This window comes from Thamnophis sirtalis, unplaced genomic scaffold (assembly GCF_051295495.1).
Source record: "Thamnophis sirtalis isolate CommonGarterSnake01/CBP01778 unplaced genomic scaffold, rThaSir2_p1.2 scaffold_3, whole genome shotgun sequence".
Taxonomy (NCBI): Eukaryota; Metazoa; Chordata; class Lepidosauria; order Squamata; family Natricidae; genus Thamnophis; species Thamnophis sirtalis.
Window position 1 is genome coordinate 112,372,369 of NW_028261383.1, and position 24,783 is coordinate 112,397,151.

Below are 24,783 nucleotides of genomic sequence, written 5' to 3' on the forward strand. Positions count from 1 at the left end.
ATAGCCTTGACTATACGAACTTTTGTTGGCAGGGTGATGTCTCTGCTTTTTAGCATGTTGTTTAGATTTGCCATAGCTTTCCTCCCCAGGAGCAAGCATCCTTTAATTTCTTGGCTGCAGTCCCCATCTGCAGTGATCTTGGAGCCCAGAAAGATAAAACCTGTCTCTACCTCCATTTCTTCCCCATCTATCTGCCAGGAATTGAGAGGGCCAGATGTCATGATCTTGGTTTTCTTAATGTTGAGTTTCAAGCCAACTTTTGCGCACTGATAGATAGATAGATAGATAGATAGATAGATAGATAGATAGATAGATAGATAGGATAGATATATAGATAGATAGACAGACAGACAGACAGACAGACAGACAGAGACAGACAGACAGACAGACAGACAGAACGAACATATAGAATGAAATAGACGTGAGCAAGATAACAAAGATAAGCAAGTGAGAGTGAATATTGGAAGGGAAAGAGTGAAAAAGCAAGTGACTGAGATAGTCTGCCAGTTATCCTTGGGATCAGTGGTTGCTTCTTGGTAAAATAGAAGAGATTTGTTGAGAAGAATTTGTTCCATAGTTGGAGTAATGAAAACCACACTTTTTGTTTGGAGTAAAATCTTATTTTATTAAATGTACAGTGTTGGAGGCAAGCAACAACTCAACCTACCTAGTTGAAAATGAAAGCTTCACGTGCATACATAGTCAGGTTGCAAATTCATGATATATGAAGGAAAGTTTTACAAAGGTTGAGTGTTGTACAAAGGCTGATATAATTCATTTTACTTGCTTATCACTAATTCTTACTTCTATCCATTGTCTAATTAGCTTATCCCACACCCTTGTTTGTTCCCAGCTCAAGCAACTGCAACTGAACTTGCTCAGGCTAAATATAACCATTCTTCCTTCATGTTTTTTACTATGCTTTACAGGTATGCCTCCACTTACCACAACCATGGGCCTAGCCACCTATGAAAATCCACCTCTTATTCCATTTATCCCAAAATAGGGAGAACAATGGGGGAATATTGTCAACCTGGCAGAAAATTTACCACTCACCAGGATGTCACACAAGACCCTCATTACCAAGGGTACAGTAGGGATTGACTATTAAGACAGAGCAAATTATGTTGGCATTGATCTGTGCAGTTCAGAGGCTAGAAGGAATTATATTAAACCGCACAACTTGATGTGCCCAGAGACTGGTGCAGCTTTTAGCTCTAGTAGGTTACAAGATATTTAAACATATCAAATTATTGTTCATGATACCTGATTTATCTAGAGTTCGGTAATAGATAATGGAGCTATTACCAAGTTGGTTTCTTGGAGTGCTTCCTGGAGATACCTGTTTTTTAATTAAGGATATTAATCTAGAGAACCTCTTTAGAGTAGGAAAGTTATAAAAGTGCATTCCAGGGATATGGTTGTGGAACCAACCAGAATGGTTTTGATTAACTAATATGCATGTTCTTATGTGGTGAATCCCTATATTCTGATCCAGATCAGGAGAGAACTTAGAACAAACTTAGAATAAATCCATCCTGTGCCTGGAAGTGCCAACTTTTATATTTTGTTCAATATATGTTCAAAGATTAAATACTTCTATATGCTATGCTATGGTTACAGTGCTTATTTAGGTTATATGGAATATAAATGCAATTAACTAAAATCTTCATGTTCCATAAAACTGGAATGGAACTTTGGGGAGCATAATTATATTGTTCTATGACAGAGCTGTTAAACACTCTAGTTTTATAGCACAGTCTCTCCCAATACTGCTTATTTCCAAATAAATAGAACACTTTTACTTATGAGATAGCTCTATTGAACTAAGATTTAGTTCTAAGTAAATATACGTTCATTGATTTGGCATGAACCTTTGTTACATAAAGATAATACTCCTTAAATCAACTCACAGATTAGTTGATTGTCCTTTTTTGTCAAATGTGAAGTAAAAATTAAAAGATACATTTAAAAATACTACCAAAGAATATCAAAGAATGAACCACTCTATTAAACTATTGAGAAATAAATAGTTTAAGAATATGCATAGAAAAGCATAAGGAGAGCAAACCCTGACTATGCAAAAAATCAAGTGACTTGCATATTTCCCATGCAAAATTATGAAAACATTCATACAGTGGGGATTTTGAAAGTAAATGTTTTTTCCCCTCAAAACCAACAGCAATGTATCTTACTGCTCAGATGCTGTCTATGCAGAGAGAAAAAAACATAATAGCATGTTTAAACTAAAATAATTACTCCCTTTCAATATTATTATTGTTTTGTTTTGCATTGTTTTCTACAGACCTCCTAAAAAAAGAATAGACTAATAATTACAGGCATTTGAGAGTAGAGTAGAGCAGAGAGTAACAAGTTTAGTATGTACAATCTCCTTTTGGGGGGGGTTGCCTTTACATCAACCTTCCCCCAAAGTCTGTCGTTTCTTGAATTCCCCAGTCTGTAAGACCACTGCAGAGAATTTTGGAAGCTAAAGTCTACAGATCTTCAAGAGGCCCAAGTTGCAGTATCGCTGCTTCTTTTTCTGTCTTGAGAATATATTTAAACACATGCCTCCAAAAAATTGCATCTTGCATTCCCCACTCCACTTTCCACTACCACCTTGCAATTTAGCCTGAGAAGCAGCTTAATGAGTGCTTGTGCAAGTGAGGTGGAAGAAGAGGGATATGCAGATGGTAGGGGAATGCTAGGGCAGTTCTCAAGAATAGAACATGTGTGTGACTCTAGAGGCTAAAACTTCTATAATTAAGGAAGTGGGGGACACCTGCACTTCTTAAAATCTTCAGTATTTCACACACAACTAAAACTCAAGCTTGAAGTACAAGCTGATGAGTGGCTTTTGGGGCAGCGTGACCATTTCAAGATCTAAAAGTGTTCTCCTAGTTTTTATACAAGGAATCATAATTTCTGAGTATTAACTATGAGTGTTTTGTTTGGGGAATATTCCTGAAACTAATGTGTTCATTGCCTTGACTATTGTCATGTGACATTCATGAATAATTAGGATTGTAGCTGCACCATTTTAAAAACACTGGGTATAGGCTCTCAGTCAGAGTGCCCCATTACTATAGGCCACTGGAGAGCAGGAATTGACAATGTCTCTATGGACCAAAGCACCTACTATATTAATACATGAATTTAACATGTCTAATTTTTGTTATTTATGAAGGAACTAGAGCAGTGGGTCTCAACCTTCCTAATGCCGTGACCCTTTAATACAGTTCCTCATGTTGTGGTGACCCCCAACCATAAAATTATTTTATGTTTTCCATATTCTTTTGAAAATATGTGTTTTCCGATGGTCTTGGGCCACCCCTGTGAAAGGGTTGTTCGACCTCCAAAGGGGTCCCGACCCACAGGTTGAGAACCACTGAACTAGAGGAAAGTATACCTGTTGCTCTGCCTTAAGTTTTATATGGATAATTATGCGAACTATGAGAAAAGTGGATCAGCTGCAGAGAAGGAAATATTTCATCATACAATTTATTATCTATACATTTTGATATGGGCCAATATGGAATTGTGCTTCACAATATAAATGATAACAATATGCTAACTTCTAATGTTTGATTACTAAGCATCTTCAGTACATAACTGATTATATAAATCCTGTATCAGGAGCACACAACTAAAAGAATTGTTTCAGCAGATCAATTCCTTTTTGCAAATCCACCTATTGTGATCAGAACACACAGCAGATGCCCATGTCCCATTGGGATGCATGAGCCCACAGTCCTTGTTCGCATCCTTGCTTGGCTGTCCTCGATCCCAAAAACTAGAAAGAACAGAGTATTTAATATTAACATGTAATCATCTATATTTTTATGAATTTGCTATATTATTCATGCATTCTACCTTGAGATTATGACCCAGGGTTTTCCATCTTCATCTTAAAATAATTATTAGCATGGTATTAATGACACATGGAATAGAATATAAGTGGTATCTTCTATATGGATGAGTTTGCTAATCGTGTGGCCAGAGTCCCTCTTTCTGCTCTGCAGTTCTGGGGAGGAGAGGGGATATCCAGCAACTAAGAAGTATTGCCACTTTTAGCAATAGCAGTTAGACTTATATACCGCTTCATAGGGCTTTCAGCCCTCTCTAAGCGGTTTACAGAGTCAGCATATTACCCCCACAGTCTGGGTCCTCATTTTACCCACCTCGGAAGGATGGAAGGCTGAGTCAACCTTGAGCCGGTGAGATTAGAACCACCGAACTGCAGTTAGCAGTCAGCTGAAGTGGCCTGCAGTACTGCACTCTAACCACTGCGCCACCTCGGCTCACTTATCTCTGAAGAGTCAAGGTGACAGAAGAGAGGTATAGACAGGCACCTGGAATTTACAAATTTTGGCCTGGTTTCTAAAATCAAGCAAAAATGGTCAATACCATGAGAAATTGGGTGAATGTGATGTACACAAACTTCATCTAACTGACAGATAGGGTTTATTTTACTGGGGGGGGATGGATTTTATCAAATATGGGAAATGATGAGGGCATCCTAGACCAAGTCAATAAATACATAGAAATAAAGACACATTATAAAGCTAAAAAGGAAAAAAAGGAGTGCAAACATATCCACTCCAGCAACCAACATCCACAAAAGCATGGATTAACACTGACAAACAGGCAGAAAACAATACCCTAATCAACCACACCCCCACCAACACTGATACACACACACAAACACACACACACAGACACGGAACAAATCTCATTAGCACTGGGTGATGTTACCTAGTTAGTTAATGAAATCTCTGCAAGCAAATAATCAAACTCAGAGAGCACTAATGGGTTCACCGTGTTTGATCGGCAGTCATTTAGCAGTTTCCTTTTACTCTAGGATTTTTCAAACACACTAGAGATGATGATGCTCATTTGAACCCAGAGATATGAATGAGAAACTCATTCAAAGGAAACAGATATTTTGGTAGTCCCATTCCATTCCAGGCAGTCTCAATCTTTCACCTTGACTTGTTGTTTTGACTTCACTGTTTCCTGGTGGAACACATCTTCTCTGGGTCAAGAAGGCTATACCAAATAGCTACTCTGTTTCCCAGAAAATAAAACCTCCCTGTATAATAAGCCCAATCGGGCTTTTGAGCACATGCGCTAAAAACAACACTAAGCCCTCCCCTGAAAATAAGGCCTCCCCAAAAATATTTAAACACATGCGCAGCTGGTCCACACCATTTCCCCTGGTTGCTTGCTGCACAAAAAACACAAGGTGAGGAGGCGAGGCCGTAAGGGAGGGGGGTAACATGCCCCACGCACCCCACACGCCCTTACCTAATGGCTGCTCCTGCAAGTCTGGCCACCGTGCCCATTCTGCCATGTTAACGGCCACCGCAAAAAGAGTGGCACGCGGAGCAGCGCAACACAGCAGCAGCCATGACATGACCATGCTCGCTGCCTCCTGCACCTCAAAAATAATATGATCTCTCCAAAAATAGGGCCAAGCACTTATTTCAGAAAAACACGATATGTCATCTTGTTGGTACCTGCGGGCATTTCAATATCTTTAATTAATTATTTTCCTATTGTTTTGAATATTTCTAAAGGCACACTTATTATAATTCTGGGCACTTTTCACCAACCAGGACTCATTCTGAGCGTTAGCATTCACAAACTATCTCTGCAGTTCCACATCACTTATATTCTCCCTTCCATCCCCTTTATAAATCCTTTTTTTTAAAAACTGTGTAGCCCCAAGTTTCCTGCGGTCCTACATTTTTTCCTCATAGGGATTGTGTGCAAATATATTTTTAAGTTTTCTTTTTTTAGAAGCTCCCACATATTTTGAGCTCCTTTCCCCCCATAAATTTCCAATTCTGTGGAATCTTACTATTTTTTTTCCTGAGCTTATTAAAATTTGTTTTCTGAAACATGGGGCTTAAAAAAGAAAACAAAGAAAAACATCCAAAATATACTCACCTTGTTTCGACCACCATACCACTTTCTTTCCACTTCCACGGTCCTTCTAAATCACTCATACCCAACCAATAGTCAACTTCATTGAGGTTATTTTTCAAAAAACCCTGAAATAAAAACAATCAGCTTGACATAAATACTTGGGAAAATTCTGGAATTTGTGAGCATCTAAATGAACAAGGTGATTACTATAAGCCAACATACATTTGTCAAAAACAGATTATGCCAGAGGAACCTTATATCCCTCTTTGATAAAGTGACTAAATATGTGGACAGAGTAAGGCATTTGACAAAGCAGAACACAAGATTATTTCTTGATAAGCAATAGCAGTAGACTTATATACCGCTTCATAGGCCTTTCAGGCCTCTCTAAGCGGTTTACAGAGAGTCAGCATATTGCCCCCAACAATCTGGGTCCTCATTTTACCCACCTCGGAAGGATGGAAGGCTGAGTCAACCCTGAGCCGGTGAGATTTGAACCGCTGACCTGCTGATCTAGCAGTAGCCTGCAGTGCTGCATTTAACCACTGCGCCACCTTGGAAGAATGGAAAGGTGGAAGAATATGGGATAGACAGCCCCCCCCCCCGATGTATTTACAATTGGCTGACCAACCACATCCAGCATTCCTTAATGGAATTACATCAACATGAAAGGAAGGATACAGTGGGGTACATCAAGTTTCTGTTTTGGGCTCAATGCTCTTTAACATCTTCATAAATGATCTGGACAGGGGGATAGAAGGAACCTCATCAGATTTGCAAATGCCACCAAGCTGGGGGGAATTGCTAACACTTTGGAAGACAGACTCAAGATTCAGAAGGATCTTGACAGACTTGAGCATCCAACAAGACACAGTTCAGTGGTGAGAAAAGTAAGTTCTGCACTTAGGCAGAAAAAACACCTGCCAAAAAGCCAATCCAATCCTGGGCTGCATCAACAGAGGGATAATACGTATCAAGATCACCAGAAGTGATAATGCTGCTTTATACTGCAAGGGGGGGTTGCAGTATAGGGGATTGACTCCAAAGCACCAAAGGGCAGACAAGAAGTAATGGATGGAAGCTTTTTAAAGAGAAGTAAGGGGACATTTTCTAACAGTGAGAACAATTAATGAATGGAATAGGTTGCCTCCTGAGTTCTGGATGCTCTAGAATTTTCAATGGAGTTTTCAAAACAGACTGGACAACCATTTGATTGTGATGGTATAATCAGGGAGTTGCACCAGAAGAGTTCTGAAGTCCTTTCCAGCCCTATGATTCATTGTTTTATGTTCTATTATTATACTGACCAAATAACAACAAAAAATTCCTAAGATTACTAAAATAAAAGAGACCTTGAAACAGAACAAAGCCAGCAACAGAATAATACTAATGTAAAACTGGTAGCAGTAATATGAAGAACTTTAAAGGGGAGGGGGAAGGTTTTTCAGTTTCTATTAAAATGACTACAAATAGGTGCCAAACATGACTCTTTGGATATCACCTTTGTGAAAGCCTACTAAGAATTCACTCAGAGCTTAAATGGATGCTTCTCAAAATAAATAGCAAGTATAGGTGTTCTTATTAAAGATATGTGGGAGATAACAAACAAAACAACCTCAGAACATGTAACTTTTCAATAGTTAACATCAGTACTTGAACCAGGTCAGGAAATGGACTAGATAGCAATACATATGGCAAAAATCAATGCTATCATATTAATCACATTTAACAATCTTGCTAAAACTAGACTTATTGAAGTATCTGGGTTGTTTTCCAATGAGCCACTTTAAAGTAATCTGTAAGAGTGTTTAATAGAATTCAATATAATGCCTAATTCTTCCAAACAATGAAAATTAAAAATGGTTCCATAGTGTATACTCAAAAATATCTTCCCACTTTCATTGACCTTTTACAAACAGTAATAAGGTCAATGAAAGTGGGAAGATATTTTTGAGTATACACTATGGAACCATTTTTAAACAATTGAAACAACCTCAGAACATTTAATGTTTTAAGAGAGACTGAAAAGACATTTCTGGCTGAAGAGAAAATCAAGATTTTTAAAGAAAAGTAATTCCAGCTTTTTATTTTAAAAAAAAATTAAATATTTCTGTTATGGCCTTCAAATTAATACCAGTAGTACTATTCAGAAGTATCTATAACTGTATAAATGGGCTGCTGGAACAAACCATACATGGATGAGAAAAGAGAACCTGGAATTGATGGAATGCTACTAAAGTAGCAGACCTAATGAGAGAGGATATATGAAATATAGCAGAGAAGGACAACAGGATGTGCAGCCAACAGCTGAAGCTGGAACATCACTACAACCCTCTCTATTACAGAATCACAGAAGCTGGAGAAATACCAGGGCCTTAAGAAGGAACTAGAGAGGATGTGGTAGTTAGTTGTAGTTTATTCAATTTGTATGCCGCCCTATTCCCAAGGGACTCAGGGCGGCTAACAACCAAGGGGGAAAGGGGATACAAATAGGACAAAAGACAGACATATTAAAAACAACAACAGTCGCAACATTTCAAGTGGGGCTGGAAATTCATCAGCCCCAGGCCTGCCGGAACAACCAGGTCTTAGTGGCTTTGCGGAAAGCCTGGAGGGTGGTGAGGGTCCGGATCTCCAGGGGGAGATTGTTCCAGAGGGCCGGAGCAGCCACAGAGAAGGCCCTCCCCCGGGGAGTTGCTAGTTGGCACTGGCTGGCAGATGGAATTCGGAGGAGGCCTAATCTATGGGATCTGATCGGTCTTAGGGAGGTAATGGGCAGGAGGCGGTGGAAAGTAAAAACCGATGTGGCCCCAATGTAATAGGAATGCTTGGGGCTGTGACTTCTAAATTCGGAGAATGGCTCCAGAACCCAGGAACATCAGAGCTCCCCATCCAGAAAAGTTCACTGTTAGGAACTGCTAAAAATTTTTTTTAATCTGATTTCTTACTAGAATCAGCTATACAGGAGTACTTACCTGTTCTTCATCAGATGAAATGCTAACCAGATATGCCTTATTATTAATACAATTCAACAAGGCATTAATCCAGTTTGTCTTTTCAGCTGAAAAGTAATAACAGTATTTGCTTTGATGCTTCCAACCGAAGGGGCATGAAGAAAGCATTGTGGAGTTTCCTTGACTGCAAACAGATTCTACAAGCAAATATGATAGAAGCCTCTGTTAGTCTGCAATAGTGTTTAGAAATTGCTGAGATCACATAGGGGTATGACATTTAACAGTTTAAGTGGGCAGAGCACATACAGTCCTGTGCAAAAGTCTTAGGCTACTACCCATTTTGTCTTTTTAGGAAAGTTGTAATGACCATCCATGATTATTTTTCGGTCTTGAATATCACATCTTTAACATCCCACTTATTGGTTGATTTCCCTTTGAGAGTGGCCTTGCTGATGCAAAAGTCTGCTTTTATGTCTGTCAAATTCTGTGATCTTTGATATTTTGACTGGAATGATGTAGTTGAAAGTGGGTCTTATTAGCAAGCTTCCAATGAATTACACTTGTACATCATGTGTCTGTCCTGTATGTAATGCTCAAGCATGTGTTGCACAAACCTGGTATAATAGAACTTTTTACACAGCAGTCATTTTGGCATGAAATACTGTAGTAGGGCACATACTGGTGTTAGAAATAACAGTACTTCGGGTTTAATTACATTTAAGTTAATGGGAGTCAGGTGAGTGCTGTTCTTCAAATGTAAGGGGGTCACACTAAATCAGTGTTTCTCAACCTTGTCAACTTGAAGATGTCTGGACTTCAACTCCCAGAATTCCCCAGCCAGCGAATTCTGGGAGTTGAAGTCCAGACATCTTCAAGTTGACAAGGTTGAGAAACACTGCACTAAATACTTGCCACTGTAGTCTATGGAAGCTGTTTTTTCCTGCTTTTTCCTGTTTTTGAATACTGAATACAAATTTCCTGCATTTTCTGGTTGTTTTTTTAATAAGGAGGCTGAGACACATACATCTTTTTACAGCTTTGAAATACATCATGCACAGCATCATGTGGAAGCTTCAGCTGCCTGAAAGAACCCCCCACCCACAAAGGACCTACAAATAATGTATGAAAAGAGTAGTGCTATCCTACTCTGTTCTCCATATTCCTAAAAGCCTTCTAGGCATCTTCACTTTCTCTAAGTGTAAATTGAAATTAATGCTTACCTAATAGATTTCAGATGTTCAGAATAGAACCTGGGCAGGATGGTTCTTTCCCAATACAATGTTAAACAGCAACAGAAACTGTGGCTGAATATATATTTGTCATATGCATTTTCCTTGCCTTCCTGACTATTTCTGATATTCACATTTTCCAACCAGGATGATCCTCTTCCCATTTAGAAGAATCCAGATCTAAAACATTTTTAGAGGTGTCTTACCTAAAATGTTACCCTAAAATTGATCTTTGGTCTCCTTTACAAGGTAATTAAAGATGTAAATATTAAAAAGGCACAGTGAGCTACCTTTCATGGACTTCTTTGAGTAGTTTGTTTTGGTTCTATAGTTCCTCTAAAATTGCTAAGTCTGATAAAGGAAGTTGAGACAAAATATGGAATAATATCAATTATATTTTGTAGGCAACCTTTTATTATGATGGCCATCCAAATTTATGGTCCAAACACCGATGCAATAGAGGAAGTTGATTAGTTTTCTGGTCAAATTCAATTTGAAATTGACAAGGTGTATTGCTTATGAGTTGCACTGGAATGCCAAATTTGGAAATACTAAGATGAAAAATATAATTGAATTGTGTGGTCTGAGAAACAAATGAAGGAGAAGAGCCACTTATCCATGTTTGCCAATCCAATGCTTTCTTCAATGCTAGCACAGTTTTATTATCAACTGAAATGATGCCGATATACATGGATATCACCAGATGGAAAACTCAAAACTCAAATTGACTATATTATTAATAAAAGAAAGTAGAAGAGCTTAATTACAACAACAAATATATACAGTCCTGGGAACAGATCGTGAACTGCTCTTGAGCAAGTTCCAATTCAAATTAAAGCAAAAGAACAAAGTCAATCAATTTCCCCTATATGATATGTAGCATATTCCCACCATTTTCTAAGCGATCATCAGGAATCACTCATTAATAAGGTCCTTAACTTAATATGAAAGCAGAGTAAGTATGGAACGAAGTCAAAGATGTTGTTAAAGATGCACATGAAAGGTCACAAAACAAAACAAACTGAATGTCAGAACAAACAATAAAATTTGCCAAGAAGAAAAGAGAAGCCAAAAGAGAAGTCACTTGAGAGACCACCTCCTGCCAATTACCTCCCTATGACCTATTAGATCACACAGATTAGGCCTCCTCCGAGTTCCATCCGCCAGTCAGTGCCGACTGGCAACTACGTGGAGGAGAGCCTTTTCAGTAGTAGCTCCGACCCTTTGGAACAATCTCCCCATGGAGATTCGCACCCTCACCACCGTCCAGACCTTCCGCACAGCCCTCAAGGCCTGGCTATCCCGTCAGGCCTGGGGATAAAGATTCTAATCCGTCCCCACCCGAATGATGAATGAATGTTGTGTTCTATTTTTACTTATGTATTTTCTCATGTCTTGTCTTGTATTCCCCTCCCCACAAATTGTAAGCCGCCCAGAGTCCCCTCAGGGAAAAGGGCGGCCTATAAATAATAAACAAATCTAAATCTAAATCTAAACCCCAAAAACTGCAAAGATCTCAGGAGTGATCTATAAAGTCACCAAAGGTGTAGAAAGACATGGAGAAACAAGCAAACTTGTCCCCCCAAAATCTACAAATTCAGGAGGAGGTTGTGATTTCAAATTGGTATGTTAAAAGAATATCATTGGACACAGAGTAACTAATTTAAAGATCAAACAAAGAAGGGAGGATTATACTGCATAGTAGGTTATGCTGTAAGTATCCAAGATATTTTAGTTTAGAAGACATTTCCTACTTTAAAAAAAAATTCTAGGACTAGAACAGAAAGGTAGATCAGTAATTAACAATAGCAGTTAGACTTATATACCGCTTCATAGGGCTTCCAGCCCTCTCTAAGCGGTTTATAAAGTCATCATATCGCCCCCACAGTCTGGGTCCTCATTTCACCCACCTCGGAAGGATGAAAGGCTGAGTCAACCTTGAGCCGGTGAGATTAGAACCGTTGAACTGCAGATAACAGTCAGCTCAAGTGGCCTGCAGTACTGCACCCTAACCACTGCGCCACCTCGGTTTTTATGCTGGATTATGCACACAAACAGCAACCACGGCAGAAAGAAGTTGAATATACTTATAGACCAAGAGTGATTATGGCCCTTAGCAGTTTGGGGCCTGCAGTAGATGAGATCCATTAGCAATTTCATATTAAAAGTGCCATTTAGTTGGTTTTTTGTGCCATTCGCAAGATAGTTAAAGACATACAGTATAAATATTTAAAGGCAAAGTGCTTACTATTTGCAATCTTCTCTGAGTAGTTGGGACTTAGATTTAAGATTCTCTGAGATTCTGTTAGATTCTGTATCTTCTCTGAAATTTCTGAGTCTGGAGAAGAAAATGAGGCAAAATGTGGCATTTTTGTTTTTTACTGCAATCCAAACTAATCTTTGTTTAGAAATTGTACAGCATTAAAATTATTATTATAGATGTTAAGCTAAACCATGCAATCCTATGAAAAACCACAGTTCCTTTTGAAACCTGCAGACAGGTGCCATATTCATAGCCTTACATGCACCAAAACACCATTTTGGATCTGAAACTAAAGCACCTCCCAATTTTATTTAATACTAACAATATAAAACTTATTATAAATATAACAGATTTGTTTAATAACATAAAAATTAGGTAATTTCAGTACTTTAACTCTTAAAATCTTTGTTGTTCAGAATTCCTTTTAAATCCCTTTCAGCGGCTCATTAAATTTTTAACATCAGATAATTCATTCTATGAACATTTACATTTCATAAACTTTACTTTTCCTATATTGTATTGATAGATATATTATAACCTTTGGTTGTAATGTTGTATTGTTCAATTTTTGAGACCTATCTAATTCCTCATGACCCATTAACCAGAACTGTCTGTGAGTAATTGAGTTCTTGTAAGCTCATGTTTATGTCATCTGTAATAATTTTCAACCACCTTGTCTTCTGTTAGTTTATTTTCCTATGGCATTCAATTTTTCTAAGCCTCGAGCTCTACTTCAATTACTTAGGCTGTGCACGTCCAAATTAGGCTGTAGAATTTCCAATGAGCACTCTGATTTTACTTCATCTAATATTAAATGATTTGTTCTTTTTGTGTTACAAAGTGTTGTCAGCAATTTTCTCCATCGCCACAATTCAAAGGCAGTTACTTTTCTTTGTTCAGCTTTCAGAACCATAAATTCACCTGGAAAATCAAGGCCTTGAGAATCTGAATCTTATTTGTCTAATTCTCTCCTGCAAACCAATGAACCATTTTGAAAATCTACATTTTCAATCAAGTATTTTAAAAACAACTGAGAGAGTTAAAGCTGGGGAATGAGCAGGTTAGTCAATAATCAGTCACTAGTAGCAGTTTCAAGGAACAAACCTGGTTAAGAGACCACCTGGCTCTTTTTATTTTATATCTCTTCCTATTGAGGAGATCCAAAGGTCAGTGCACAGAGAAATGAAAACATAAATTTATGGTAGCTCACTGTTCAAGGAATTCTTCACTGTTATAAGTTCTCATTTTTCATCCTTGGAATTCCTAACAATACTATTGATACTGGGAATCACTTACATTGCTTCAGGACCAAGAAAAAGAAAATAACCCATGTTGCAAAACTGATTGCTACTAGGAGATAAAGAATGAGTATGTGAAGCTTTCTAGAGTTATTCTCTTTTGCAGGTTTACAGATAGAAGGATCTGTGGAAGAGAAGATTAATAGCAAGGTTTACTTTACACCAATTGATTTTGCGGAGCACAAACATGCAAATTTATATAGACAAGCTTGTGCTGGTCACAAAAAATGAGACATGTTTCTTGAACTAAATAAAAGGTTGACTTTCCTAAGTAGAAGCAAAATATTTTTTAAAATGTTTTACATTTGAAACTGACTCATAAAGGGATAAAGACAAAATAGGCATTGCTTTAAAAACCTATTTCAACCATGTGTTGGTGACGGGCTCTGTTTCTTTCTATAGCTTCTGAGAATGCAATTCACTATCTTTCATCCTAATCATCTACACAATCTTGTTATTATGAGAAGAAAATGAGGACAATTTCCACAATGCACCACTTTAAGCTCTTAGGCAAATAATGGAAGATACATGCACTAATACAAATAAATAAATTTAATTACTGTAATTAATCCAACTACAAACATTCCTCCTTTTTAATAGCCCATGATTTCAAAATTAAGTAAATTCTACTTTGACCCCAAACAGACTACAAAAGAAACCTATAAGGTTTTCCAGAAAGTCATAAAACTTGAGACTTAGGTAGAGCAGCACAAAGCTATAGAAGCTAGAGTAGTAATTGTCTGGTTTTTATATAGGAGCTAGTTAAAAGAGAGAGAGAGAGAGAGAGATTCTTGGGATTTTTAATAATCATGAAAATTCTGGAAGATGGTAACATGGATTAGAATTCTTCTTCTGAAAAATTGTATTTGTTACAAGCCTCAGTACTCCTCCAAATTACCTTTCTCTTCAAATCATAAGTCTTATTCAGGCCTAAAAAGAATTGGTATGATGTCTAAACCATTCTGGAAACTTTACAATCTCTAATGTCACCTCTAAAGCTTACTAAATAAAACCCTCCTTTCTTTATATTACTAGGGCTGCACTAAATGATACAATACCTTCTTTCTTTTCCAGTTCTTTTAGTGGTAAAGATATTGTTACAGCCCTACCATCATCATAATCATCATCATCATCATCCAAATGTTTGGGTGAACCTAAACAGAAAAAAGAGTTGATTAACTCTTAATCTTTCTAAGTACAATACAGAGCAATCCACAGCCAATCCACTATGGTTTCATTGATCGTAAGTGCATTAGAAAAGCTTAATCACCTTTAATTCAGTTTCTTGTTATTTTAATTAGCAGGTTCTATTGAAATTTGCAGTCTAATTTTATTTAGTTGAAAAGACGTATTAATGGTAGATACTTGTTTCATTGCTTTGTGTTATTTTCATCTCATTGGCGATACTGCTACTTTGGGAATACAAACTGATGTCGCCTCAATGATGTCACCTCAATGTTGTCTCCTCCTTGACCACCTAGAATCTTTCTATGTTTTCCGATTTTCAACTTTCCCATCCATTTCTCCCCACAATTATACTGTATGCAGTTTTCTGGCTCAGTCTTCTATCTTCTACAAAATTTCATTCTTGTTCTAAAATGCTTACATTATCTTTAAGTTATGATCCATGAATATAAATGCTACAGTAAATATCTGTAATTGAAGATATAAATCAGATAGTTGCGCAAACACTAACATAGTAGAGTATGTAACCAGAGAAACCAGAGTAGTTGGATGAAGCTTTATCATTGAATTTTCGATTTGGAGAAGAAAAGAATACAATTAGCTAGGCATGCTACAATATTTCCATATTCAATGCAAAGTAAATTTACGACCCTTCCACTGCTGTATTGGGGGTGGGGGGGGAGTATCACATGTAGCCATTTTAGATTACTGTGGAAGAAGACTGGTAGATGGGGGTGGAATGTAATTTGGATTTCCAGGAGAGAGGGAGCATTCCAGAGGACCAAGGTACAGTGAAGATTAGATAGTTTGTTTGAGAGAAAGAGGTTCAAGACAGCTCCTCCCTAGAACTTCCCAAAGTATATTTTCGTGAGCAAGCACTGTATTTTTCGGAGTATAAGATGCACCAAGGTTTTGAAGAGGCAAATTGAAAAAAAAAGTTTTTGCACTTTGCAAATCTCCCCAAAACAGCCCATTTTTCACGAAAACAGGTCCATTTTTGTCAAAAAAAATTGCATGCATAGCCTTTAGGAGGCTTATAGAGTACTCGTTGGGGTTGGGTGGGGCACAAATGAGCAAAAAAATGGCCCATTTTTCACTCATTTCTGCCTTTCCCAGCCCCCAGGAGCTCTCTGAAAGCCTTCTACAGGCTCTGCACAGCCATTTTGGTGAAGGGAGCGGGGTTTTGGGAGGCAAAAATTCAGTATATAAGATGCACCCAGATTTTCACCCTCTTTTTTGAGGGGAAAAAGGTGTGTCTTATAACCTGAAAAATACGGTAGTTGCTTTAGTTTGGCAAGGTTTCTATCTGTAGGTGAGGAATAATAAAGGAAACTGCTTATAAGTAACTCTGAGTGTCTCTCTTGGGTTTTGGGGTCTGTCAACACATTGAGATTTGATCAGCAGTAATCCTCACAAGTTTCTGGCACAGTAATTAACCAGGCCCGGTTTATACATCTGCTAAGATATCAATTAGGACTCAGCAAATATTGAGATAGTGCTATATATAGCCACTGTTCCAAGTTCTTCCTCAGTGTGAGATCTAATACTTCTGCCGTCTATTCTTTATCCTTTTTGAATGATAGAAAAAAAATTAAAAATATCCTGCAAAACTAGAGCTGTTTTTTTGCTGAGGTTCTTGCCCTCCTAATAACCATTGCATAAAGATATCCTGCTGTTGGGATGGGATAAGGCCATATTCTCATGGCCTTATCCCATCCCACTTCAAAGGTAGTTTTAATTTGTATGTATCCTGGCATTCCAAAATAGTGTTTCAGCTCTTCTCTTGATACATTTTGCTGTCCAAATTATCTACTAGCTTTCATTAAGCCTCTGGTACATACAACCTTCCAGGGCCCTTCTATGTTGTGAGGAGCCTGGTTCTTTCAAACCTTGTTCACCAGGTTCCCAATCTTATGGGTCAATTCATGAAGCCAGAGACCTGCTAAATAAAGAACTGGATCTCTCAATCTTATCTTGCCCTCTTGCCCAGTCTTGGCAGTCTTAGATACCAGTACTGAACAAGGAAGCAAATCAAGCAGAGGGGAATTACTTGCCAGACTCATGGAACAGAGACCTGGAACCTAAAGAATTTGCTCATCTCCTACTTCCCTTGCACACCTTGTCTGGCTGACAGCTGATTACCTGGCTGGACAAAGTTGATGGAAACTTCTCGCTAGGCTGAAAGGAGGGGTCAGTCTGGCACTAAGCTTGGATTCATTGCACAGTAAGTGACATGAGCTTGATCTCCTGCAAGATCTGTGGTGGGATTCAAATAATTCAACAACGGGTTCTCTGCTTTAATGATTTCTTCCAACAACCAGTTCACCAAACTGCTCAGAAAGTTAACAACTGGTTCTCCCAAAGTGGTGCAAACTGGCTGAATCCCACCATTGTGCAAGATCCATGATCTGGTCTTTCCCAGGGGAATGCAAGCAGTCTGGTGACAAAGGTAGAAAACAATAAAGTTGTTTATCTTAGCTATTTGCAAGGGGTTGCTCACGTCTGAGAAATAAGCTTTTAAATACAGATTTAACTGCTCAGATCAAAAGTGCCTAAATAGCAGAAAGGCAGGGGGATAGTGTAATCAAGCAGAAGGAATTCCAGTAGGGTATAGGACAACTTACCACCACCAACACACAACAGCCAACTAGCTGCAGCCAGTTCACCAAAGAACAATTCACCATGGCCAACTCATCACAGGACAACTCACTACAGGACAAGAGTTACACTAAGACTGAAAAATAGTGGAATAGAATCATTAAAGAAAGGATGCCAAAGGAGGGGCAAAATGAAGTGTGAATAACACAAATTAAAATAATGTTTAACAATTTTAAATAATTCCATTCAATTGTTGAATTGTCCTATAGCGAGTTGTCTTGTGGCGATTTGTTTGAGGCAAGTTGTCTCATCCCAATTTCAGTAGGCTAAACAGTAGTTATTTTCCAGACTACTTTTAATTTTGGGTTTAAGAGTCTTTCAAAACAGCTCCAAACCTATCTTTAAAAATTGCTAAAAAAAACAACTGACAGTGGGGAGATGTAGCAACTTGAACATTGTTCAAGGTGTGTGACAGTCAAAGTTGCTGCTGAAATGAGGAAATGAATTGCTGATATTGGTGGCATGGCAATTAGAAGGGACTACATTAAACTTAAATCACTCCCTCCCAGTTACCCTCATAGTCAATTAGAATTAAGATGGATTTTCATGGCTTTGATATTTGAAATTGAAAGAAAGTCTTAATCTAATTTTTGAAAATGTATTTTTTCCTTCATATATAATGCTTAAATGATTCCTAAAGTTTGTAAAATATGATTGAAAGTGTGTTTGAAAATATCTATATTAAGAGAAAGTTAAAGAAAAAGATGTATTTTCTTAAATAAAAATCTAGAGCTTTAAAAAGGATGTATACAACAAGAAGAAAAATTATTCTATGAGGGTAACTGGGAGGGAGTGATTTAAATTTAATGAGTTAATTGGACTTAGTTGGAATTTTATTGGTCTGAAAGTGAACTTTAAAGTATGCATGCTAAGAGAAAGTTTTTAAAAAGATGTATTAGAATGTTTTACTTTTAGAAATGTTTTTAAAGAAAAGATTAATGTTTTAAAATGAATGAAAAAATATTTTCCCTTTAAGAATCTGAATACAGTTAATGTTGTTACTATAAATGGTAATAGTTTATAAAGATTATTAAGTGCAAATTGATCTGTTCAAAGAGGAGAATGTATTTATGATTTTAATTGGATATCACTTCTGGATTTTGTTCCTGTGATGAAAAAAAAATGAATTTTGACTTTGGTTTTGCCAATTACGGTATATAGATTTGATGTTACAGAAATGACTACTTATACTACTGTGTAAAAGTAAAAAGTTGAAGTTGAGTTTGTATTGTACTGAAAAGAGTTGGAAGTCAATGCCTTTTTCTTTCTTTCCTGGTCCTCATGTTTTCTTTCACTCTTTTTTCTTCCCTTAATTTCCTTTTTTTTGTATTTTATAGATTGATAAAGCAATAAAAGTTATAGACAATTTGAAGGGACTGTATTTTCCTGCAACCAGCTGCCAAAGTCATGGTAGCTTGGATGGAGAGTGGATTAAAATTGATCTGTTAATCAGAAGGAAGAGGAAACAAAGTTGAACTAATTAGCATATTCTCCAAAAAAAGAGAAGTCAAAATAATGATATTAACTCAATAGATTTTAGACTGTGTTTGTTAAAAATCTATACCGTGTACGGGTTCTGGGAAGTCGGGGGGGGGAGGAGGAGGGGGGAGGGGGGGAGGAAGGGAGGGATATATATTAGGCTAGACACGATGTGTTAGATCTCAATGCAATGTGACTTCACATGTATACTGTTTTTCTCTAATTTTTCTTTAAAAATAGGATAACCCAAATACATTAACATATAGTGGAAATACACCGAGGGGAGGAGGAGTAGGAAAGAAGAAAGTTGGGTAGAGAGGGATGGGAGAGAGGGTGGGGGGGAGATGAAAAGGAAGGGGGGAGTGGATCTGGAGAGAGGAATGGGAGAGGGTGAGGGGAAGTAGGGTAGAGGGGGAGGATGGAGGGAAGATAGAAAGTTGGAGGGTGGTGGAAGAAAGAGGTGTATGGAGAATGGAAGAGGTATATTGGGCTTTTATTTTCTGGAGCATTGTCGACAAGAGGAATTAATGCAATTATTGTTTAATACTGTATGGTGTATACATGTGAGTATATGAAAATGAAAATAAAATATACTAAATAATCATATTAACTCACCTTTTGGGGGAACAGGAAATGATGCCAGTGTTCCAGCAGACATATAAATCCCTATTGACACAAAGAAAAAAAATTCTATTTAATATTTCTTATTCTCTGGTGTATGTGCCATGACACCACAGTATAATCAGCATATAGGTATGTCTGTGTGGCTATGCATGATTTTTAAAAAAAATATTGAATAGAGAGTAAAATGCTCTGAGGAAAATGAGAGCTATGCCCGAAGTTCAACAGCAGGGATGGGTGCCTGTACTGGTTGGTACCGGTTCGCTTTACTTGCTCATTCCCACCGCGCATTGCTCGCGCATTTGCAGTAGACTGTAAATTGTTCTGTGCATGCACAGAGACATGCTGGCAATGGCAGAAGAGACCAGGGAACCAGTTCGGGGGTGTGGCCAGACTGGGTTGCTGCCAGTTCTGCAACCCAGGCCAAATCACCACTACTAGTTGAGCCAAACCAGCCAAACCAGGCCAAACTGGGAGCAACCCACCTCTGCTGGACAGGTATCAACAGAAGAGCCAGACAAAGAGCGCCTTTCCCATACACAATATGGTGAGACATAATTTACAGAAACCCATATTTGTTTGGTCATCACCTGGATCAACATGGACCACAGTTAAGTGTTGGAGTTTCTGAACAACTGGTGACAAATAGGCTACCGGTCTCAGGAATGCTGGCTAAGCAATCAGGCCTAGCAGCTGCAGGACTACTGGAAAAAAATGTTTACCCGTTGCAAGTATACAAAGATTGAAAACAAAGAAATAATGATCTGTTGTTAGAAATCAGTGTCAATGAGAAGAGGGTATCTTGAGAAGAATATACCAGTTCTGGAAAGAATAAGATCCAGAATTAAAAGGAAGGATTTAGAAAGAATGGAACAGAGGCTAGTAGATCAATGATGATTATAATATGAAATAAAGGATTCAAAGAACCAAAATTGCAGAGAACAGCAAAGATCTACCCAGGGCAAAGAAATTAAAGCCTTGTTAGAAGTAGTTCAGGGTCTAGAGGCAAACTGGGTTCTTGGTGGAACACAATTTTCTACTTTCATTCCCAAATATGACATTTCTCAGAAATAACAAAGTCATCTTCTAACAAAAAAACAAGAGGAACTGAAACAAAGAATAACTGGGCATCTCAAACAATAGAAAAATAACAGAATAAGATTGCTTGCATTGGTGCTTGCGCCAAAGAAACAGCTATTACAAGTACTAATAATACCAATACTGTTATATCAGATAAAAGCACCAGCTCACTGCATGTAACAAATCAACCAATCTAAAGCACAGTTGCAGTTATAACTCAATACCTTGGACTGATTTTGAACGTAAAATCAACAAAGGGGGGGGGCAACAGTGCACTACCAGAATGGGAGATCAGATTAGAAAACAAGATAAGCATGCTAAGATTAGAAGCAAGCAAGCTTGAACAAATGAAAGGAAGTTGAAGAACTTGAAGGTCAAAGAATGCTTAATCAAGAAATATCAGCTGAAAACCAGGAAGATCAAGGAAGCACTGACAATAATAAAGCAGCGAACAATAACTAATAACTAAAATAATAGCTAATAATAACTGGAAATTGAATAATGTAACCAAGGAGATTGGCAGATATGAAACCTGAACTGCACACAGTAGTCAGAATCTCTAGCTTCAGTCAGATCAGTAATGTTTCTACCAGTCCATCAATTGAGAGATTCCAATGAATTAGTCAGCACCAAACAAAGAAGAAACAGTGTAGTTCTGCATGTAGCTGCCAGACAGCCCAAAAAAATACAATAAGAATGCAGAGAGAATAAAAAAAGAAGCTGAAATGAAAGAACTTGTAATAACAACAGAAATGATAAAGAAAAGTGCAAGGAAGATGAAGTATTTGTCAACCTCAAGTAAACCACATGGTTTTTTAAATACCTGACTGTCGTCCACCCACTCACTGCCAAGCAATTTAGCAGCATACTGCAAGAAGGTGAAATTGAAGATTGGTCTGATAATGAAAGATCCAGCAAAAGGTCAATTAACTTCCTTTTTAATCATTTTCAAACTGCTAACTGATGTTGTACCTGATGCAGTCCAACAGCATCTACCGGTAATTGAAAAAAAGTTATTTGTACCTGAACAGAAAAGAAACTGCCCAAACAACAAAAGAACAAAACATCACTTCCTAATTGACAAAATGATTTTGGAAAACTGCAAGAGAAGGATGACCAGCTTGAATGTGGCTTGGATTGATTACAAGAAGGCATTCAAGCTTTCTGCCACATGATTGGATGATCAAGTATTTAGAAATACCAAGTATCAGTAGAAACATCTGATCTGCTTTACTTTGGACAAGGACTTACAGTCCTGTCTCTTCTTTGTGCCCATCTATTTGTAAATAAGTCCTTGTTTATTTCACATATTTCCCCATCACAATTCAGCAAGACTCTTCATGGCTAGCATAGAATAGGTCATACAGTTAAAACATCCACAATGCAATCTAAAAATCAGAGTCATAAATAAGAGACAAAAACAATAAATAACGTAAGCAAAATCTCACTAATACCAGAAAAATAGAAAATAAAAAAGGTAAATGTGTTAGACCCCAGTATTTTCTCTTTGCAAATCTTAGCAAGTGATGACCTTGGGACATCTGACCATTTGTAAACTTGGAGGAGGGGGTATTTAACCCCTTTGCAATATAACTTTTGAGTCAATGCAGTCCTTGTTCTCTTAAAAGTTCTACTCCTGTAAGATACACCGGTGTAGTTACATCTAAGGATATATCCAAATATATTCATAGGGATCTGTCACAAACTGTGGTCTTGTTTCAATTACATATTTACATAATTTTTTGGCTGGTGTTCATCTTACATGAAGGGAGGAACTACGAATGTTAGTCATAAAAGCAAGAGCTAGAAACTTGATCACTTACCTTATTGAGTGAAAAAATAATAATTTCTTTGGAGAAAGACAAAGATAAACTACTTCATCAGATAAGAAACAAAAGCGCAATTTGGAAATTTCACAAATATTTTGCTTAGTTCTGCAATATGCCTGGCATTCCCCTTATTCAGCTCAACGTTGCTTCCAATGGTAAACCAAGTTCTTCCTCTTTGCAAATGATCATTAATGAGCTTTTAACACTGAGCGTCCTTGGGGTTAAGGGAAGAAAGAGTGAAGTAAAGCAGTCATGAGGCAGGCTGCCTTTTTTATGCCCATGGAGTGCTACTTCTTGTGTAACATTGTAGTTTCCCAAGCAACCGAGCAAATTCTTAGGAAAAATATGTCAGTGTTGTAACTGCTACTGAGATTACGGTGCCCCTACCTGGTAGTGGGAAACATGAGAAAGAAGTCTTGCTGGTTGGGGACTTGGTATCTGTGACTGAAACAATATCAATATCCTTCAGATAGGACACAGTTCTCTGAGGGAAATTGAAACATGCTTTTGAGACACATATAACTAACCATTCTCAGTATTAGGTCTAGTGACGTGCCACACCCATGCAACACTAACGCAACTATCTTCTCAGGAAAGAAAAGTCATCTCGAATAAAAGCACATCAGAGCAAAAAGAGAAGAGAAGAGAAGAATTAGATACGTATTTGCTTCCTGAAACCAGAATGGATATTTCCTCTGTTAGAAAAGGCACTGAGCAACTTTTTTGTGGAACTTGAAGGATAGAAAATGATAAACAAATATATAGGTTGGGTTCATATACAAGGGTTGGTTTGGTGTAGTGATAAAGATGCTGCCTAGAAATTGGAGATTGTGAGTTTTAGTTCTGCCTTCAGTTTGAAAGGCAGTTTGAAATTGACTTTGGGTCAATTGCTGTCCGTCCAACCCACCTCCGAGGAATGCACCAGAGATGGTATTCAGCAAGTTCTGACAAATTTTGAGTAGTTCGGAGAACCGGCAAATAGGCTGGCCCCACCCCCATGCCTCCTAGCCTCCCAGCTGATCTTCTTTTGTTGTTCTGAACAGGAGAAAGCAGGTTAGTGGGATGGGGAGGAAATGGGGATTTTGCAGTATCCTTCCCCTGCCATGCCAACAAAGCCATGCCCACAGAACCAGTAGTAAAAAAAAAGTTGAACCCCACCACTGGAATGCATTACTCCTTGCTTTCCCTTCCAGTCCTATCAGGTCCTACCTGTTGTCTGTGATGCTATATTTGGCAGTGGAGGTACCGGCCTTTTTCCAAGTTGACTGTTTCTATCCATTCCTCCTGGCTGTGTGAATTTTGGAAACCTGTTTCGAAATCTTCTAGTTGCATTAAGTATTCTACTACTGTATCTTAGTGCTTACAGCTTCTCTAAGGTTGAGTAATCCTTACTTTGTTATTTCGTTTCAGCAAAGCTATTTTGAGTACCACTATGCAAATACTGTCAGATGTTTGAATATTTGGTAGTGTTAACAAGATGCTTCTTATTAACTTTGCAATTTTGCTATTTTACAAAAGTTAACCTGCAGTAATACCGCAAAATATGGAAATATGGTAAATCAGAGTTTACAAACCACAATAGCTAGTTTATGCAGCATGCTAATTCAAAGACAAAGAAACGATATTTTAACTTAGCATGATATATGAACCATAATTTTGACATTAATCTAGACAGATCAATTGTAGCTTTTGAATAATGAAACTGGATTATTAAATTGCATACATTGACTGCAGCATAATGTTTATACAATCATATCAGTCAACAGAAAAGAGCAAGGACTGCTTCCATCAAGCGTATCACAGAACTAGTGTGGAGAACGATGAGGCACAGTCAGATACACATCCTTAATTTGGCTATAAAATTTGCAGGGAGGCCAAGAACAAGTTCCTATCTTATTGTCCAACCCATTTTAGAGCATAAAATAGGAATCAGGCAGGAAGCCTGAATTCTTAAACATAGGATATAAATGTGATAAATATATGTGTGCGTTAATAAATAGATTCCCGCTCTCAAATTCCTGCCAGAAAACACACATCAATCATTAACTATTAAAGCCACTCCACCAAAGTTCTAAGCCAAAAATGCTTCCCTATTATCCTTCCTTCTAAGTATTGTTCAACAAGAATGTATAATGGGACATTGTAACAAGTATCTCTAATTCTTTGCCCTTGTTACATCTGCTGAGTCTTATTTCAGGTGACTTGGTCCCTCCTTGAAGTTCATCTGAACAGTTGCTGTGAGGAATATACTGCACA

At 37.8% G+C, this 24,783-nt stretch overlaps 1 protein-coding gene and 1 long non-coding RNA gene across 3 annotated transcripts in view; one reads left to right on the top strand and one right to left on the bottom strand.

The window, feature by feature from the left end:
* Positions 1–24,783, top strand: part of LOC148048109 (uncharacterized) — a 74,469-nt gene that overhangs the window by 11,601 nt on the left and 38,085 nt on the right. The window lies entirely within an intron of this gene.
* LOC106542406 (perlucin-like protein) lies at positions 499–23,885 on the bottom strand. Of its 2 annotated transcripts, none has more exons than XM_087709708.1 (8): positions 23,737–23,885; positions 19,613–19,663; positions 14,734–14,829; positions 13,674–13,799; positions 12,363–12,452; positions 8,907–9,082; positions 5,953–6,056; positions 499–3,793 (listed from the first exon to the last, which is right to left on the bottom strand). In XM_087709708.1, exons 1-8 carry the CDS (start codon positions 23,804–23,806, stop codon positions 3,661–3,663), a joined length of 846 nt encoding a protein of 281 aa, XP_087565834.1. In that variant the 5' UTR covers positions 23,807–23,885; the 3' UTR covers positions 499–3,660. The 2 variants fall into 2 exon arrangements, with proteins under 2 accessions (XP_087565834.1, XP_087565835.1); XM_087709709.1 differs by lacking the exon at positions 23,737–23,885 and adding an exon at positions 22,522–22,916 and having other exon boundaries at positions 500–3,793.

What these genes read in the sequence shown, in the direction of transcription:
- LOC106542406 (XM_087709708.1), bottom strand. Translation starts at nt 23,806, where the DNA reads ATGGATAGAAACAGTCAACTTGGAAAAAGGCCGGTACCTCCACTGCCA. An exon ending in TATAGCATCACAGACAACAG is followed by an intron (nt 19,664 to 23,736) that starts GTAGGACCTGAT and finishes TTGTGTCAATAG; the next exon opens with GGATTTATATGTCTGCTGGA. An exon ending in CTCAGAGAAGATTGCAAATA is followed by an intron (nt 9,083 to 12,362) that starts GTAAGCACTTTG and finishes ATTTGCTTGTAG; the next exon opens with AATCTGTTTGCAGTCAAGGA.